Source organism: Ambystoma mexicanum, chromosome 11, assembly GCF_040938575.1.
Source record: "Ambystoma mexicanum isolate Mex_15411 chromosome 11, UKY_AmexF1_1, whole genome shotgun sequence".
Taxonomy (NCBI): domain Eukaryota; kingdom Metazoa; phylum Chordata; class Amphibia; order Caudata; family Ambystomatidae; genus Ambystoma; species Ambystoma mexicanum.
Genome location: NC_090934.1, coordinates 1,352,265,159 through 1,352,284,923, shown reverse-complemented (window position 1 = coordinate 1,352,284,923; position 19,765 = coordinate 1,352,265,159). Strand labels below are relative to the sequence as shown.

At 48.1% G+C, this 19,765-nt stretch overlaps 1 protein-coding gene across 5 annotated transcripts in view; it reads left to right on the top strand.

Annotated features, from left to right (window-relative positions):
• Nucleotides 1-19,765, top strand: part of ZNF280D (zinc finger protein 280D) — a 1,333,168-nt gene that overhangs the window by 984,922 nt on the left and 328,481 nt on the right. For all 5 annotated transcript variants that reach the window (XM_069624893.1, XM_069624892.1, XM_069624896.1 and 2 more), the window contains exon 16: nucleotides 5,142-5,257. In XM_069624893.1, the coding sequence (XP_069480994.1) occupies nucleotides 5,142-5,257 (116 nt within the window). The remainder of the gene's footprint in view (nucleotides 1-5,141; nucleotides 5,258-19,765) is intronic.

The following is a 19,765-nucleotide window of genomic DNA, read 5'->3' as shown; positions in this document are numbered from 1 at the left end:
TTGCTTGAAGGTGAGCATGGTGAGGAGGTAAGAGATGCTTAATGTTGAGCCTTGCCACCTCCTGTGGTTGTGCAAGGGTGTACTGCTCTGTATTCTTTTATTCACGAGCATGTGAATCCATGCCAGACCCCATGCTGCAGAAGGAACAAGTTACTTACCTATAACTGTTGTTCTCCAGCATGGGTCTGGCATGGATTCACATGCGAACCCTCCTGCCTTACCCCTCTGCGGCTCTTCTCTTGGTCCCACTGCCACTTTGTGCTACCAAATCTGAAGATGGCTTCCTGAGGAGGGCTTAGGTAGAGGGCCGTCATTAGCTGGGGGCAGTATGACCCATAGACCAGTGATTGGTTATTAGGAGAAAGACAGTTCAGAAACAAAACTGATTTTTTCTTTTACCGAGGATGCCCAGCCTGATGGGGAATATTCATGAGCATGTGAATCCATGCCTGACCCATGCTGGAGAACAACAGTTACAGGTAAGTAAATTGTTCCTTGTTAGGGATAGAGAGATACTTAGTATCACTCGTAAAACTTTACAGTCTGAGAGATTGGCACTCCACATAAGGTGGTGTGTGCCAAAGGGATACCTGTAGACCCACCCCCAGTCCCTCCGCCCCCTCTGTGCTCCTGTGACTTTTTAGACACATAGACAATCTCCTAGTTATGGCTGGTGGCAGTGTTCTACCAACTATTGTGTAATTTTTATACCGCAGGCTATGTCAATAACCCTGGTAGTGCACAATAGGGGCACCCAAGTACCAACTTGAGGCCTCCCTTCTTTTTCGTCATTACTAGCATGGTTGTTCATTGTTAGCCCTTCTACCATTCTGGGAGGGAGAGGTGGGTGCCTGTGTGTTGCGTGTTGCATTTGGCAGGACCCCTTTGGAGTCCCAGCCTAGGCTCCAGAGTGTCTGGTCAGGCAGAAACTGGGGGAGGTGTTTTCCACCCCCCTGTCCTTTGCCTGCCAGAGTGCCTGAATAGAACCAGCAACCACTGGGGTCTAGCTGTCCTTATTGGTCAGCCACACGCCCATTTCTATAAATTGCTGAGAGAGATTGCAGAGGTGTGTGTGCTGGAACTGTATAAAACGGGAGTATAAAAGGTGAGGTTCCTTAAGTTAAAGGCAAGTCAGCCACTTGAAACTGATGTAAACTAGAAAGACGACGACCAGAGATGCCTGCAGACCCTTTGCATCACTGTGAACTGTCCTGACCCTGATTGCTACTTGACAGAGGAGCTTTGAAGAGGACTATTACTCCCCTCCTCCCACCATCCCTGAGACAAACTGCAATTTGAGCTATCTCGCGAGGTGCCGTGCCTCTCCAGAGATGCAGACCGCCGATACCAGGAGACCCATTTGCAGTGCAACGTCTTTGAGAGACTGAATCCGTCCAAGTCGTTGATAAGCTTCAGGTGAACCTACAGAGACACGATCTGACTCATTCAATCCCCTCACCAGAGTGCAGGAATCGAAGATGATTGACCAAGCTAAAAATGTCCTTTGTTTGTGCTGCAGAAAAGGCGCCAAAGCCACAGACTGACCGGAGAAGACGAAGAAAGTCGTGCCAAGGTTCCTCTCTCGAGACTGCTGCTGAGTTTCGGCACCAGACCAAGGAATCGAGAGACCGGGTCTGTCGCTGCTGCACAAAGGAGAATCTAGCAACGAACATTTCTTCTAACTGAAGTTACTGTGGAGAGAAAAGGTATTGCTTACCTTAAACCAAAAAATCGCTCCAGAGCGTTGAAGTGCACTAAGAGGTGTCCAGGGTGTCCACTCTTACCTCCCACCCAAGTGTCCCTTTTGTGAGTCCATTAACAGGGTCTCCATCGTTGTGTTAACTCTTGTCCTAGACGGTGAAAGTATCCACAGGAACATTTGCTGATCTGCTGCTTCGTAATACTTTAAGCCCTCTCCAAACTGAGTTTTGCAAATAGTTGGGGATCAGACTTTAAAAGCTTTAGTTTGCTAAGAAACACCCTATAGAACATTCATCTTTGCTACTGTATGACTAACCAACCCTTTTCCTTCCTAAAAGACTTAATCTTATGTGGTTTTTCTAACTAAATACAATTACTGTATATCTTTGTCTTTGCACAATTGCCTGGTCGTACAAAGAATATGGTAGTGCAGTCATTGTCAAACTCTATAACCATTGTACCGCAAGCAACTACCAACTGAGCAGTGCCCTTTGAAAAGTATTTATAAGTATTCCTATGTGTGTTGGTTAAGTGATCTAAGTATTTTAAGACATTCCTTGTGTAAATAAACATTTTAATATAAGTTTATTGGTGTTTCTTTGGACTACTGTACTTACTGGGTTCACTGTATTTAGCTACAGCTCATTTCTCACTGCTCTGCCACTCTACCAAGGTTCCTTGAGTAGTACAAGCTTATTCTAAGAGTTGGGACCTGTATACCAAAGGGATAGTTTTATAAAGTCTTACCTCAAGTGGACTTTAAAAAAACTCGCCTAACACACAGCACTTTCTGTGCAGTGTTGCTGGGAGCACTTTGAGTTGCCATTTTTATTTTCCTTGTGATAACTGTTATCAAGAACAGGGCGATACCTTTTATCCTAACTAACTTTAATTTTTTGTGGAACCAGCACACCCCACCTTATGTGGAGTGTGTAGGGTACACAATGTATCCCTTCTTCCACTTCTCATCTAACTTTCTAGTTACAGAGACAGGCCTGAGTAGCTGATGGCAGTGGATACTTTTCTACCGATTTTAGTGAAACTTAAGTGCAGGCTGGTGTTGCAGCTGTAGTAAGGGACACATGGGTCACCATTGTACTTTAATGGTGACTTGTCTTTTTTCGCTAACTCTTGATGACATGTCCTTTCTTGAGCCTTGTTCTGCCAACCGAGGTGGGGGAGGTCCCGCTCTTTTCGTCTTTGCCCGGCTCCCTTGAGGAAGCTTGCCCAAAGACACCAACGTGTCTGGGAGGACAGGAAGCTAGGAGCACATCGAAACTCTGCAGGTCTTTGTCCTTCAGTATGTCTGCTTGAATCAAGTTCCCAAAGTTTGAATGCAACATGACAGCTGATTGGCTCGGTTCTTGCATAAAGGCGAGGATCCTGGAGCAGAATGAGTTGACCCATGGAACAAAGAATTTGAGGAAGGACGTTTGCAGTCACCTTCAGCGACCACCAGTGACTGCTGATTAACCGCTGCTGCTCCAACTTGCACTTCTGATCGACTGGTGCAATTAACCAGTCTCAAAACAACCTGCATTTTCAGCTGGCACTCGAAGACCTGCGACCGTCCTAGGCTGCAATTCGCCAATAACCTGGGACCTGGATCAATTTGCTGTGCATAGTCTCCTGAAGAGCGAGTTCAGCTGTAACTTCGTGGGCATCCTGCTGGGCCTACTTTGACTCTTCACTGCTCTGAGATGTCTTCCCTTCCAAGTCAGGGATATAGAAACGGAAAGAAGCCTTCCTTGTGACAACCGTCACTGAACTGAAGCCTGTCTAGTCCCAACAAGCCAGTATCATGAAGATCGTCTGCTGGGCGTCCCATCACAAGAAGCGGACCGTCTGCTCCTGCTAAATGTTATTTCTTCAGCCTCCAGTCCAAGAATCCTAACAGGAGCTGCTTTCGCCTCACCTGGGGTCCTGGCAGTGACATTGTCTTCTTTCTTCCAAAAAGGTACTGTCCCGCTCCTAGGTGCTTACCTGGGTGCTTGCTCTGCTCAATCGGACGTCTCCTTAGCTTCTAGAGGTACATTGGGGCGAACAACCCAACTGTGTTCTCTCAGGCTTCAAGGACAGTGGTTCTCTAGGTTACAATCCTTCAGGGGGTCTATCTGAGCTCCCTGAACGACCTTTTAACTAAACATTTTGCTTACTTGCAACATTGAATATTCCTGTTATTTTGCCAACTTTGACAGTGTCCGTCTTCCTTTGTTCTGTCACCCAGTGCCCCATCTGACTCAGTCTCATCCCCAGATGTGGTTGGACTTTATAAAGTGCAGGCTGTCAAAAAGTTACTTACCAGTATGCGTGTTGCATTTCCTGAAAGTTCGTTAAAGCATGTATTTGCTACTCTGACTACTTACCTGGATATCATTTGAAATTTTATATTGAATTGAGTAATGCTTAGCAAATGTCTTAATGTATATATGAATATGTTTACTTGGCTATAATCCTATTATTGTTAGTTGCCTTAGTATTTATAGTAACCATCATTTTTATACTACTACTATGTGCAAGTATAGTCCTTTTTTATAGGATAGGTGTGCCCGGAAGTCTTGGTACTTACCTACAGCCATTCTCCCTCCTAGACTAAGCCCGGCTGCTCGTCCATTGCTGCCAAATCTTTTGGGTAGTTCAGGCCAAACCTAAGAGTTCGAGCCCCATACTCCTACGAGTGAGTCTTCTATTATCCTACCACAGGTGGACTTCAATAAAACTCGCTAACAATTCGTATTCCAAGGGCTACCGAAGAGGTGCATTGGGCTTCTAATGCGGTAGTCCGCTTGCTCTCCTGGTAAAATCAAAGCTTCATTGCATCTGCCACCAGGATTAACCTTAAAACAATTGTGGGGTCATAGTTACCCTAGAGAAAGAAGTGGGTGCTTAAAAATGACCCCATTGATGGGGCTTTGTGAGCTACTGTAGCACCACATGCTATAAAAAAAAAAAAAGTTGCAGTGACTGGGATACTTCAGTCGAAGTCCCTCTAACCATATAAAACGTCAAAGATCCTGGAAGCCAAAGAGGAAAATTGCATAATGTTTGGGTGTCCCATAAAAGACGGCAGAACCTCCAAAAATGAAATATTCCCTTGGGTATCGATCTTGGTTTCCTAAATCCATGTAGTCGCTTAATTTGCTTCAAAGTGTATGCTTCCCTGAGATGTAGAAAATCGTTTTTTAGTGGATTGGAATCATGAAGCAAAATCTTCTTGTGAAGCCATAATACGTGCTTATTTCATCTAAATACCCTGGTCTAGATTGTTTTGTGACATTTGGAAATGATTCATAAAGTAATGTTTGCCTTAAGTGCTTGAAGGGCCTTGATAATACATTTAGGTGTTTTATTATCTTTGAGTATAACATTTATTCTTGTTTGTCTTTCCTGTTATAATCAATCAGAATTTAATAACTTCCTTAAAACTATTTGTTTTTCAGAAGTCTTACATCAGTTTGCCTTAATTGTGATTTCCTGACTGGTGATAATGGCTTGGATGCTATGGCCAAGCATATGAGTGAACACCCTCATTCATGCCAAATTGTCGTTGAGAGTGGTAAGCAAATAGAATATCACAAAAATAAATTAAAGTTTTAATGGTTTGTGTTGAATATTGGCCACCTTTCCTTTGGTGAACTTTGATAAATGTGTAGTTTAATTTAACAGGCTCATCAAAAGAAAGCAGATTTTTGTTGATGGGGGTCCTCTTTTATTTGTTTTTAAGCGGTCCCATTGCTTTAATGTGACTGTTGGGACTGATTTTCTATACTATGGCCTGGTGGACAGATGTATGGAAGGCCAACCTGTATTGTGACAGGAACAGCTCTGGGGAGCTGTAGCCAAACCAATTCAAGGTAGCAAGACGAGTGGTCTAGTCTAAGTCTCAAGAGGTGGTGAGCTTGTAAAGGGTCCACAATGAGTACACACAATGGAAATCACAAATTACACTTAGACCATATGTATAAAAATAAAGTTAATTATTTATGGCCAAATATCACTATGAAAAATGACTGAACAATTAGAAGCATCACACAACACTAATAATAGATTACTGTTACTCAAGATTGTACGCAGTACCCTGTGGGAGACTGGACCTGCCTTGTCGTCTTGGCAATAGGTAACCCAACCTTTGGTATAAGCATGTACTGCACAAGTTGGTAGAGTGACTGAGCAGCCAGTCTTATCTCAAGAGGGGTCAGTGTGAGCTGTAGTGTTGTGACAGAGTCTCACAGTGACAGTTATTCATATAAACACTTAGGCACAAGGTTTCTTGATTAAACCATTATTAATTTAACAGTCAGTTGAATAAGCCTTCTTTAGAAGGGATCAAATATATGTAACACAAAAATACACATGCCCATTTGGGATGGCACACAGATGGTTCCTACACCCTGAGATAACTTAAGTAACTAAGACACCTTGGACATTGATATATCACTGGCACGTTTAGAGCAATACTGAGTGGAGTGTCACAAGAGATGAGGGAATAAAACAATGGTTAACAAATATTCTTAAGCAGGTAAGTACTTTTCAGTGCAAAGTAAATTAACCCTTTCCAAGTCCCACAAGGTATCTAATCTGTGACTTTTGTGGAGGGATAGTTAAAGCACAAAGTCAGAGGATACGAAGAGTCTTTCAGGGAGCCAGGACATCCAATGTTAGTTGAGCAAAAGTCCAGGTGAGACTTTGTAGAAAATGAAATCATTGTAGGGCCACAAGCTGGGGGACTTGTTAGGAGCAAAGCTGCAAGCAACTCTGCAAAAGCAACCAAGACAAGTCTCAACTGAGAATTAGCAAGGCTATACAACAAGAGGAAAATCCCCTTAGTTTTATAGTACCTTTGGTTTGAAGAAATTGGTTCCAGCTGGCTTGTGTTCCTGAGTAGGTCTGGAGATCCTGTGTTCCTGGGCCTCAGTCGTGGGGACAAGAGGGAAGACGTCTGGGACTCCTGCACTACGAATTTAAGGTTGGCGGCAGCAATGGGCAAACTTCAGATCAGCTGCAATTCGCGTTTTCAGCTCCTCGTGGCTCTCACAAATAGCACCCCTGCGGTTCTCGGATACCTTCATGGGCTTTCCTTGCATCTGGGGTTCTGCACTCTGTTGAGGTGGCTCAGGCTTGGCCAGTCCTGCTTCATGGGAGTCTGGAGGATCTTCTTGTAGCTCTGGTCTCGCTTAATGAGACACTCGATTCTGGTGATCCTCTCCCTGGCAATCGGTTCCTGCAGCAGCAATGGAAGTACAGCCAGCTCCGAGAGGATTTCCAGACAAGTTCGCTTTGGGTTTGATTTGGTCCCACCAACCCAAGGGGAGTAGTCTGTTGCAGGGCTTCTCTAGTTGAGGTGAATTCGGAGTTTCATCACTGCAGCAGGGCTTCACCGGGCAAACCAACGGTCCTCGAGTTACAGCAGGCATCTCTTTGAATTTCTTCCTCGGATTACTTCGCCCAGTGGTCGACTCTGCCTTCAGAGCCAAAAGCCTCACCATTTATGCAGGTTTCTACCATTAATTTGCAGCCTAGCAGTCAATCACACAGCAGGGTGGCTGTCCTTCAATGGCACCTCCCTCACTTCCTGCCCTTGCCAGATACGCTGGAGCCAGAGGCGGGCTTCACTGGTGAATCCCGCCAAAGACGAAGGGAACAAATGGACCAAACCTGGTTTGGTGCGCAGTGTAAATCTCAAGAAGGACCTTTCCAACAAGAAATGGCAAAAAAAGAAGCCCGGGGCCATTTTGACTAAAGTTTTTTTTCTCAAGACCGGCTTGGAGCAAAGATTCGTGGAGACCAGGTCCTACGTAAAGGACCCCGACAAGGCAGATGTGGAGAGTGACTGAGACTCCGACGAAGAGGATTGCAACGTTCAGGAGCCGGAGGACACTACGCCTTAGCCCCCGTCACTTCCACTGCAACCACCGCAGCAGCCTCCAAGGACATCTCTGTGGACATCCTTCAGGCACTACACTTCTGTGCTCAGAGATTCGGACAGGGATGCCCCTGTCGCTGGCGGGAGACCCCACGGCACCTGGGCCGTCGGGAGAACCACCGCACAAGAAGAGAGTTCACCCTCCACCTCCTTACCATCCGTCGTCTCCCTCCCCCCACCGAGGGACGAGACTGAACCGGAGATGACTGGCACAGGTACGGATGACGACGGCGGAGTGGATCTCTGATCCCCGCCACCCAGATCCTCGCCACCCGACGAGATTGGCTCTATTCACGCCATGATATCACGGGCCTCAGAGTTGTTCCAGCTGACTTAAAAGGGACTGGGAACCCTCGATACATTATAAAGCCGTTTTCCATAGGAAAAATTCAACACTTTTGTGTCCTATCTACATTTTGGGCTGCTTACGCATGCTCCAATAGGACGTAGCGGTATAAATGCACCGCCCCCGCGGCTCCCTTCAGATTTCAACCATCTTCCAAAGTAGTGGGATCACCTTGCGTCATCTATTTTTGCTAGGTTGTTTCGTCGTTTTTTCCTCATGTCTGGAAAAGCTCTTTTTCGCCCGTGTGCTACATGTGGGCTAAAGAAAGTTTGAGGTGATGGCCATATGGAATGTATATATTGTCTCCACCCTCACCATTCGGTAGACAATTGTGACATCTGTAAGGGCTTCTCCCAGAAGACTCTTAAAGACCAGAGTCGGCGGTTAGTGGCTTGGTTGAATGACGGAGCGGGTGCGTACCCCCCTTCGGAGGTAGGCTCCATGCATAGCTTGGCCCGACAACAAAATCTTTATGGGCTCCCCGCCGTTCAGCATCAGCTGAACCCCGGTGAAGAAAACGCGGCCGACGGAGAAAGGCTCTTCGGAAAAGCATTCCGCTAGAGAATCTTCACTAAAAGCAAAAACCTTGTCGTCCTCATCTAAGAAGGAGAGGAAAGAAAAGTCAAGATCCTCCTCAGGTGATCATCATAGATCAATGTCGAGATTCTGAGAAACACAGGTCAAGTTCAAAAAAGGCTGGAACGCCTCAAGGATCTACGCAGATACCACCGTTGTTGACGGGAGGGCGATCGTCGACACCCTTGCTACCAGTGACGCAGATTGTTTCTTCAGGTGTTCCGCCGCAGGTGACGGCAACAACGACAGCGACAGTGCAAAATTTAACCTCGTCGACGGAGACTCCAGAGGAGTCCTGGCGACCGGAGGTATACGACCTGGTTTTGCCGTAATCCTTGTTGCAGCAGGAGGCGGCCTTGTCCATATCCTCTGTGGACGACGAGTATGAGCGGGTGGCTGGACCTGCAGAACTTGGGTTGCAAGGGGTTACCAGACTGACTCTTTCAAGCGGGACAAATATCCCGGTTACAACCCCGTTGCTTAACCCTCAGACTGTTTTATCTCTGGAAGTTCTATCTACATTGCAGACCTCGTTAAAGAAATTGGATGAGAAGTTACCTCAGGTGGCAACTCAGTTGACGCCAGACATCGACGAGCCAGGTCCTTCCCATCGACCAACTCTGACGGCGGTGCCGGCCCTTGAAGGCCTTCCATGTGCACGCCCAGAGGAAGGAGCGCGTTTTTATCGGATATATCGTTATCCCCCTCTAGGGACCCAACCTGGGAGTCTGTAGCGGAGTAAGAAACTCCAAGAAGCCCAGCCGTCGCCCCCAGACTACATTGGTTCTTTCCATGCAATGATGAGTAAGGCTTGTACCGAATTTGAACTGGCCCAAGAGGAGAAGAAAAAAGACTGTTTTCTCTTCGACCATATGGGGAAGAGAAGGAGGTTGGTGTTCTCAATCCCCATCCTAGATCATGTATGGCAATAAGGACTACAGACGATGCGTCATCCCTTCTCGGAGCCAGCAATAAAAGGTAGACTGGAGAAGAAATGTAAGGCTCCCGAGTCCACTCCCAAATGTTTGTCCTCTCAAATAACCCCAGAGTCTGTGGTATCAGCGGCTACGGCGAGAAAGGCAAGGTCTCAGCACAAATGCACGACTCCTCCGGAGAACGAGGCCAGGAGACAAGATGCCTTTGGCAAGGTGGTGTTGTCGGTGGGTGCAACAACAGTGAAGGCAATTCTCTGGATATTAGGACCAGGTATGATAGAGATGTGGCACCGGTTACAACCCATACTATAACATCTCCCAGACGAACACAGAAAGGCGGTGATGTTACTCGTCCGAGAGGGGGAAGAGGCCTCTAATCATTCTATACATTTTGCTGTGGACCTGGCAAAATCGGGTTTTAAGCAAGTTAACAACGGGATGGTTCTACGGAGACAAGCGTGGCTTAAACCACCAACTTTCGACCTGAAGTGCAATATAAGATGTTGGATATGCCTTTTGAGGGAGACCTTCTTTTCGGCTAAATGGTGGACGAGGCCTTGAAAGGTATGAAGGAGGACTCTGACACGGCACGTTCTCTGGGTGCCCTCCTGAGTTGAAGACATTTTCGTTCATTTCGCCACTTTAGAGGAGCGTCAGGAAACTCCCGGTTCTCGTCATCAAGGGTCCGTACTTTAAATAGACGGACTTACTCCTCGCAGGGCTACAGGCGGGCTTCTCAGACCGCGAAAAGACATCGAGACTATCGAGCCTCTAGGAACAGGGGAGGTTACTCCTCGTCATCAAAAGACAATCTAAAGACCAGCAATGACGGGTGTCAGAATATTCTCGGAGGCAGGGTGACGCATTGTGCCGAGGAATGGGAAAAGATCACCACAGACCGGTGGGTATTGGACACTGTAAAGTTTGGTCATTCTTTACAATTCAAAAGCAAGCCTCTGCAGATTCCACCAGTGTTTTCCGCTCAACCCCACCTGAGCGTGTTAAAACAAGAGGTAGTACTTATGCTACAAAAAGGGGCGATAGAATTGGTACCTGTGTCGCAGAGGGGTCAAGGAGTGTATTCCCGATACTTCGTGGTGAAGAAGCCCAACGGAAAATGGTGTCCCATTGTCGACCTTCGAGACCTCAACAAAACGTTAAAAAATCTAAAATTCAAAATGCTCACACTTCAGGAAGTGATCCGGTCCATTCAGCAAGGGGACGTTCTGGCATCGTTGGACCTCCAAGACGCATACTTTCACATACCAATGCGTCGACGACACAAAGTTCCTAAGGTTTATGGTCGGGCGGACCCACTATCTGTTCACAGTGCTCCCTTTTGGACTAAAATTCTCTCCTTGGACGTTCACGAAACGCCTAGCTCCGGTTGCAGCATGGTTGAGAAAACGGGGGCATCACATTTATCCGTATCTGGACGACTGGTTGGTGAGGGGATCGTCCCCTATGACAACTCAAGCAAGTCTACAGGCCACCATGCAGCTTTTGCGACGACTGGGATTTGCGGTAAACTTCGAGAAGTCCTCATTGACTGTCGAGAAGCTTGGTGTTCTTGGGTGCACAGTTGGAAACTCAATCAGGATTGGTAAGACCATCCGTAGAGAGGATGGCAAGGCAATGGAAAGTCAACATCAAAGTGTTGGTAAGAAGATATATGTCGATACTTGGCACCATGGCTTCGTGCATCCGTTTGGTGAACAACTGCCGCCTTTTCATGAGGCCAATTCAAGAATTCCTGGCAGACCGATGGACCCAGAGCCAGGGACTTTGGTCGGACAAACTCTCGACGACGAGCTCCTGCGAGTTCTTCAATGGTGGCGAGTCTTCGAGAACCTAACCAGGGGAGTTCCCCTGCAAGAACCGGAGTTCCACATAACCATAGTGACAGACGCGTCGCTGACTGGATGGGGGGGGGGGCACATCTGGGTGCTCTCCAAACGCAAGGTCGGTGGTCGTCGGAGGAGTCGCTCCTACATATAAATGTAGTGGAGTTGAGGGCAGTGCGTTGGGCCCTGAAAGCTTTTCTACCACACATAAAAGGGTAAGTGGTGAGAATATTGACAGACAATACGACAACAATGTTTTACTTGAGAAAACAAGGAGGTACTCGCTCCAGAACCCTTTCGACCAAGGCTCTGGAGGTATGGCAGTGGGCTCTGCAACAAAATATAACCATTGTAGCCCACCATCTTCCGGGAGTAAAGAACGTGCAAGTGGATTCCCTCAGCAGGGAAATGGACCAGATAACACGAATGGGAACTGGACGATCTTCAGTTGTCGAAGATTTTCAGAAAGTGGGGGCAGCCTTCTCTGGATGCCTATGCAACAAGGGAGAACAAGAAATGCGAACAGTATGCCAGCAGATGGCCGCAGATCTATTCGCTGGGGGAAGCGTTCTCCTTCCCATGGACGGACATGTTTCTGTACGCCTTTCCCCCGTTTCCACTCATACGGCGGACCCTGCAGTGGATTCACAGATACCGATGTCGAGTGACCGTGGTGGCTCCTTACTGGCTTCGACAGGCAAGCATCTCCGACCTGCTACAGCTTTCAATAGCGCGGCCGGTAACGTTTCAGAAAGTCCCGAACCTCCTGTCCCGGGACAAGGGAGCAGTGTGGCACCACGACTTGGACAGTCTCAACCTCGCAGCTTGGCTCCTGACTTCTCGGAGTTTGGTACCCTGAATATTTCATCGGATTGCCGCCGAATTCTGCAAGCCGCGCGAGCTCCGTCCACTAACACCTCGTATGCATGTAAGTGGAGGAGATTCTGCGTGTGGTGTCAAAATCAGCCGGGGTTGCATCCCCTGAATAGAACTCCGGAATAGCTTCTACCATATTTTCTGCATTTAGCAGAGAGTGGGTTATCCTTTTTATCGATAAAAGTACACCTAGCAGCCATTTCAAGGTTCACGCGGAGAAGACCGTCGTCGCCGTTGTTTAGTGATATACTGATAAAGCACTTCATGAAAGGTTTAATTCGTACATTTCCACCGATTAAACGTTTTTCTCCGTCCTGGAGTCTTATCTTAGTATTGGCGGAGTTAATGAAAGCTCCCTTTGAACCTATGGCTTCCTCGTCTATGAAGTTCTTATCGTGGAAGTTGGCTTTTCTGGTAGCTATCACTTCTGCATGACAGCTCTCGGAGATACAAGCATTGGTCATAGATCCGCCATACTTGAGGTTCTTTAAGGACAAAGTGGTGCTGGCAACCAACCCTCATTTTATTCTGAAAGTTCCTACTCTTTTTCATAAGCATTCGTCAATCGTACTACCTACCTTTTTCGCGACTCCTTCATCGGTTGCGGAAAAAGCCCTCCATACTTTGAACGTGAAAAGAGCTCTAAAGTTTTATCTTCATCGGACTCAGCAATTCAGGACTACGCAACAACTGTTTGTGGCTTATGGTCCGTCGACGAGAGGAAAAGCAATCTCAAAACAAGGACTAGCTCGATGGGTCTCGTCGACGATTACTTTTTGTCGCTCCAAGGCGGGGAAACCGCTAGAAGGACGTCCGAGAGCTCATTCCACGAGATCCACTTAGTCTTCGGCGACGTTGTGGGCCGGAATTCGGCTAGCAGACATTTGTCATGCGGCATCCTGGTCGGTGCCACTGACATTTACCCGCCATTATTGCCTCGAACGGCAGCATGCAAACGATGTACAGATGGGACGAGCAGTCCTACGGCATCTGTTTCAGTGAGGTAAGCCCTATTCAGGGGAATGACCTTAATATATATAATATATATTTCTGAGGCTTGTGGAATCTGCTTAGATCACATGCTGTGCATAGGCCGACATCTAGTGGAAGCTGCGGAGCATTAGTTTGTTTTTCGAAATTCGAAAATGGGCGTCGACACAGGGCGTGCCAGTAATACTATCCCTAGTGTGACGTCCACTGTACCCAAGATCCCTCACGCGTCTAGGATCCTCAGATTGTTTTTTCCGCCATACTGGTCGGAAGCATCTTGCGGAGTCCCCTGGCCTTAGCCATACTTTTGCTAAAATTATAAAATAATAATCTATTGACATCCTTCCCCACCCCAACGTCTAACTTCGACACTCGACGCCGGCTGGAGAAGAAATCGACCGTCGGCTGCTGCACGACGGATTTGGGCCTCGGAAGGCCGCTGGCCTCGGCCCGGGCCTGGTAGGCTGCGGGCCTCGGCCCTACAAGTAGGGAGAGTGGGGGGGTGGTACTTACTCTACACTCTTGGTATATAGGTACACCTTATATATTTCCTACACTTAACAGCCCGCTGCCTCAAGGTGCGTATGGAGGGTACCCCTTTTCAATTCTGCCCCAAGTGCAACCGCAAATACCCTTGGGTCAACAGGCACGCCATGTGCAATCTCTGCTTGCCGAGGGACCACCCCGAAGCGAACTGCAGAGCGTGTAGTAGGTTTAAACCTAAGACACTTAAGGACTGTTCGACGAAGCGTTGGGCCCACCACGCCAGGCAGGCGGCCATGGCAGCGGAGGGCGCCTTCAGCGATGGCAGCAACGCCGTACTTTCGGACGGCGAGGGCATTACGGCGTTGAAAGACAGCCGAGCGCAGGTCCCCGACCTCGGAAGGTCGTCCAGCAGGGCGGCTATGGGGAAGACCCCAGGCGACGCAAGCGCTTCACATACTACACACACTAAGCACACTAAGTCCAACCGAGACTCGACGACGTCGAGTTCTCGGAAAGAGGCACAGACAGAACGGTCCGATTCGGTGTCCTCTGGGCGCTCTCGATTAAGATCGCCGCATGACTCCAGGCAATCATCCACTCTTGCCAAGAGTGCCTCGCTCCCTAGGCTAACAGAATTTCGATCGTCGGAAGACGAAGATGACTTCCACCCCCAGGCCGCGCTCCAGGAGGCGGAGCCCGCAATTAAAGCCAGCGAGGCTCCACGCTCGAAGGACAGGGACACCTCGCCCGATCCTCGACGCCAGGCGTCGAAAAACTCCAGAGCCACTAAGGGACAGGGAAAACATTTTTCGACGCACGGGGAGGGGGGGGAAAACAGCAGAAGAAACTACCTGTACATTCTTCCACACCTGTGAGACACTCCAACCCCCCTAAACAGACAGACAAGTCCAGGTCTGCTGATAGGTCCACAACCAGCAAAGCTACTCAAGATAAATCCCATAGACTTGCTGAGAGAGTCATTCCCAGTTCCAAAAAATGGTCCAGTGAAGACATAGATGGGGTCATGTCAAGAATGTCTTCGTTGGCTGATTTTTATGATAAAAATCCAGAACATTTCCTCTCGTATGATCCACAGGGGGCCACACCCTCTGGCTCTACTGATCCTATCCCCCCCGAATAAGAAGGCCCGGTTTGAAACCCCGATAAGGTCTGAACCCTTCGAGGTACAACCTTACGCAACACCATACTCTCGGTATCAAGGAGAGGCTTCCTTTTGTGGAGACCAAGATTTTGGTATGATAGAAGAGCAAACCGGGACGGGCTACTATGGGGATGATGAGGACCAGGAAGAAGAGGAGGATGACCCGGAAACATACAGAGTAGATTCCCCAGTAGAGAACGAAGCCCCGGTTACCGACTCCCCGGTCGATAACCAGCCCCTCCTAAATGAGGTTCTCGCTCGCGCAGCAGAACATTTCCACATTGACACCCACGGTGTACAGGAGGAAAGGGACTTTGCAGAAGAGTTAGTGGGAGAAAGGAGGCCGGTTGCCCAGACCATCCCTATCCTTAAATCCATTCAGCGGAGAATAGATCCGTCCCTGGTGAACCCAAACCTCACCAGAGCGGTCAATCCCAGGGTTGAAAAACTTTTCAGGGCAGCTCAGTCTGACCCTCTCTATACAAGAGGACATCTGAAGCCAGACTCCCTAGTTATTACCAACACTCGTCAGAGGGCTGGAACACCCTTGTCTTCGTCAGAAGCTCCTCCCGACAAGGAGAGCAAAAAACTATACGGTTTCGGCAGGAAGATAGTCTCAACGTCCACCTATCAAGCAAGGATTGCTAACTCCACCACCCTGTTGGCCAGCTACAACTGCCATCAGTGGGAAGAAGTCGCGGCTCTCATAGCCTCTGCTCCTGAACCATTAAAGGGCCAATTAGCTCGGATTTCCGCAGAGGGTAGAGCCGTGTCTGGTTGCATTTTGAAAGCAACCTTCGCCGCCGCGGACAACGCAGGCAGATTGATAGAAGAAGGTACTGTTATCAAGAGACATGCGTGGTTACGGCAGTCTGGTTTTAAGGCAGAAACTCAGGCATCATTCTTAGACAAAGCGGTGGAAGCCGATCTGTTGTTTGGAAAGGCGGTCGAAGACGCACTGAAAAATGCCAAGGACGAATACGAGACACTCAAATCCCTTGGCCAGTTAACCAATAAACCCCCTAACCAGAGAGGGAATAGTAATTTTCGTCGCCCATGCGGCCAAAATTCCCAGAGAGGATCTAACTATTCCCAGGGGCAGGGTACACAGTGGAACAACAACCAACAGTCTACCCAGGGTTACGGCAGAGGTAATAGGAGAGGTCGTGGTAAAGGCAGAGGCAGCCCCAGCAAGGGAGGCGGCACGCCTCCTCTAAAGCAGTGACGCTCAGTTCAGGGTCCCTTCTCACGCAACCCCACTACGGGGACGCATTTCAAACTTCACCCAGGCTTGGGAAGGGATCACATCAGACAGATGGGTGCTGTCAACAGTATCCACAGGGTACTGTATAGAACTACTGCAGCGTCCCCGGTACCATCCTCCACGACAAAGAGTACACTCCTTAGAACATCAGAAGATTCTCCTCGAGGAGATCGCCATTCTTCTACAAAAGGACGCGATAGAACTCGTCCCGGGACACCAGGTAAACAAGGGTATTTATTCAACTTACTTCCTTGTGCCAAAGAAAGACTTGACAATGCGCCCAGTATTGGACTTAAGGCCTGCCAACAAGTATGTCAAGCCCCAAAAATTTCGTATGACCACGCTACAAGAAGTAATCCCCCTCCTAAAAAAGGGGGATTACATGGCAACCTTAGATATGAAAGATGCTTATTTTCATATTTCCATGTTCCCAGCGCACAGAAAGTACTTGCGCTTCAAGGTGGACAGTCGCCACTACCAATTCAAGGTACTGCCCTTCGGGATAGCTTCAGCACCAAGGGTATTCACCAAGGTACTGGCGGTGGTGGCTGCACACCTACACAGGGAGGCAATCCCAGTGTACCCTTATCTCGACGACTGGCTCATAACGGGGGAAACCCCAGGAATTTGCAGGACAAACATTCAAAGGACTATCGACCTCCTCCACGAATTAGGCTTCTCAATCAACGAGAAGAAGTCAAGCCTGGTACCAAGCACCTCAAAGCAATTCCTAGGAGCAATCCTGGATACCCAGGAGGGGTTGACCTTTCCTTCAGAAGAAAGAATTCGGAATATACTACTACAAATTCCGCATTATCAGTCCGGTCAACAAATAACGGTACGCAAAGCAATGCGTTTACTGGGCATGATGGCGTCATGCATTTACCTGGTCCCCCACGCGCGCCTGCGCATGCGTCCCATACAGGAATGGTTGGCGAAACAGTGGTCTCAGGCAAGTGGTCAGTGGGACGATCTAGTGGTCGTTTCGCCAACACTGGTACAAAGCCTCCACTGGTGGACAAGAGAGAATCTCGCAAAGGGGAAACCCTTTTACGATCCCGAAGTACAGGCAGTAGTCACTACAGATGCATGTCTGACGGGGTGGGGAGCTCACCATCTCCACCACACAGCTCAGCGTCTCTGGTCTCACGCAGTGGCCAAGAACCACATCAACCTGCTAGAGCTTCTGGCAGTATTCAGAGCGCTTCAGGCGTTCGAGCCCCATCTACTAAACCTGTCAGTGCAAATCCGGACGGACAGCACTACAGCCATGTTCTACCTGAACAAATAAGGAGGGACTCGCTCGCCAAATCTGTCCAAGCTTGCCCAGAAAATCTGGATATGGGCACTCAGACGGAACATCTTCCTGTCATTGCAACATGTTCCAGGGGAGCTCAATTCCCTAGCGGATGCTCTGAGCAGAGACTCCCTCCCAGAGGAACACAAATGGGTTCTTCACAGAGAGGTTGTAGAAGATCTCTTCTCTCAGTGGGGTTTCCCCACTATAGACTTATTCGCCACAAGCGAAAACAGACAATGCCCAGGATTTGCATCCAGGTTCCCCCAACCAGACTCCCAGGGGAACGCCCTGTGGATGAACTGGTCAGGGATGTTTGCGTACGATTTTCCACCAACTCCTCATCAGGAAAGTGGTGAACAAGATGAACAAGGAATCGATGACGCTCGTCCTAGTTGCTCCCATGTGGGCAAGACAACCGTGGTTTCCACACCTACGCAGGATGGCGGTGTGCGAGCCCATCAAACTTCCAACCTGGTGCAACCTACTGTCCCAGCACCAAGGTCTAACAGTGCACCAGCAACCCAACTCAATGAACCTGGCAGTATGGCTCCTGAGGTCATAGAGTTTGGACACCTCAATTTGCCACAGAGGTGTATGGACATCCTAAAGGAATCTAGGAAACCAAACACAAGGCACTGTTACTTTGACAAATGGAAGAGGTTCGTTATCTGGTGCCAGAGTAGACAAATCAACCCGGTTGATTGCACTCCTTCCACTATTGTAACATACATGCTCCACCTGCTAGATGCAGGATTGGTTTTTAACTCATTGAAAGTAAACCTGGCAGCCCTCTCGGCTTATACCACTTCCCATAGCAAGGTGTTGTGGTGGAAAGTACCAGTAGTTAAAGCGGGTGGGACCTTAATGTGGTGCTAGCCAAGCTCATGGGGGCCCCCCTTTCGAACCCATGCATAAAAGCAGTCTCAAACACCTGACCTATAAAACTGCCTTCTTAGTAGCTATTACTTCAGGGTCAGTGAAATTCAGGCTCTGTCAGTGCAGGATCCCTTCTTTACTATACATAAAGACAAACTGGTTTTACGCACACACCCTAGGTTCTCACCTAAATTTATATCAAAATTCCATGTAAACCAGTCCATCGAGCTTCTGGCTTTCTTCCAGAACCCGCAAAGCTCGGCTGAGGTGAAACTACACACTTAGATGTGCGTAGGGCGGTCCTCTACTATGTAAATAAAACAAGACCGCTAAGGAAAACAGATCAACTGTTTGTCTCTGTAGCTACAGGCAGAGAGGGGGATCGCGTCTCTAAAGGTGCCATCTCGAAGTGGATTATTAACTGTATCCAGCTGTGTTACTCACTCTCTGAAAAGACTCTGCCTTTTACGCCAAGGGCCCACTCTACTAGAGGCATTGGGGCCACTCTGGCTTTCATTGCAAATGTTCCCCTTGACACCGTTTGCAAAGCAACTACTTGGAGCTCTATTCACACGTTTACTCAGCATTACTGCATTGACACCCATTCCAAGGCAGATACACAAGTGGGACAAGCGGTTTTAAGACACTTATTTGTTCATGACCCTTCTCACATCCCACCTCCTTCTTCTGGTACTGCTCGCTAATCTATGCACAGCATGTGATCTAAGCAGATTCCACAAGCCTCAGAAGGGATACATTACTCACCGTAATCGTATTTCTGATGCTTGTATCTGCTTAGATTCACATGCGACCCACCCTTCCTCCCCTCCGAGAGAAGGCGCATGATTGCTTGTAGTCTTACCTTTCTGTCTATCTGCTTGGATTATCTGTACTCGCGCTACTCCTCATGCTACCTCATGTCAGAAAAAATACAATCTGAGGATCCTAGACGCGTGAGGGATCTTGGGTACAGTGGGCGTCACACTAGGGATAGTATTACTGGCACGCCCTGTGTCGACGCCCATTTTCGATTTTCGAAAAACAAACTGTAATACTCCGCAGCTTCCACTAGATGGCGGCCTATGCACAGCATGTGAATCTAAGCAGATACAAGCATCAGAAATACGATTACGGTGAGTAATGTATCATATATATATAGAGAGAGATTTAGATAGATATATATATATATATATCTTAATGTATATTGTGGTGGTTGGTCTTGTTGTTTTTTAAACCAACCTGTAACCGCTGCATTTTTGAAAAAAAAAAAGGTGTGCTTAGGATGGTATTCGATTGCATTCACACCACCATATCAGGATTACTGCTGTATAATCTATTCTAAGCATGTGAATCCATGAAAGATCCAATGCTGGAGAAGGGAACAGTTTCTTACCTGTAACTCCATTTCTACAGCATTGGTATCTTTCATGGATTCACATGCGCCCGCCGGCCTCCTCTGAATGCAATATATACATTTCGAAGGGAT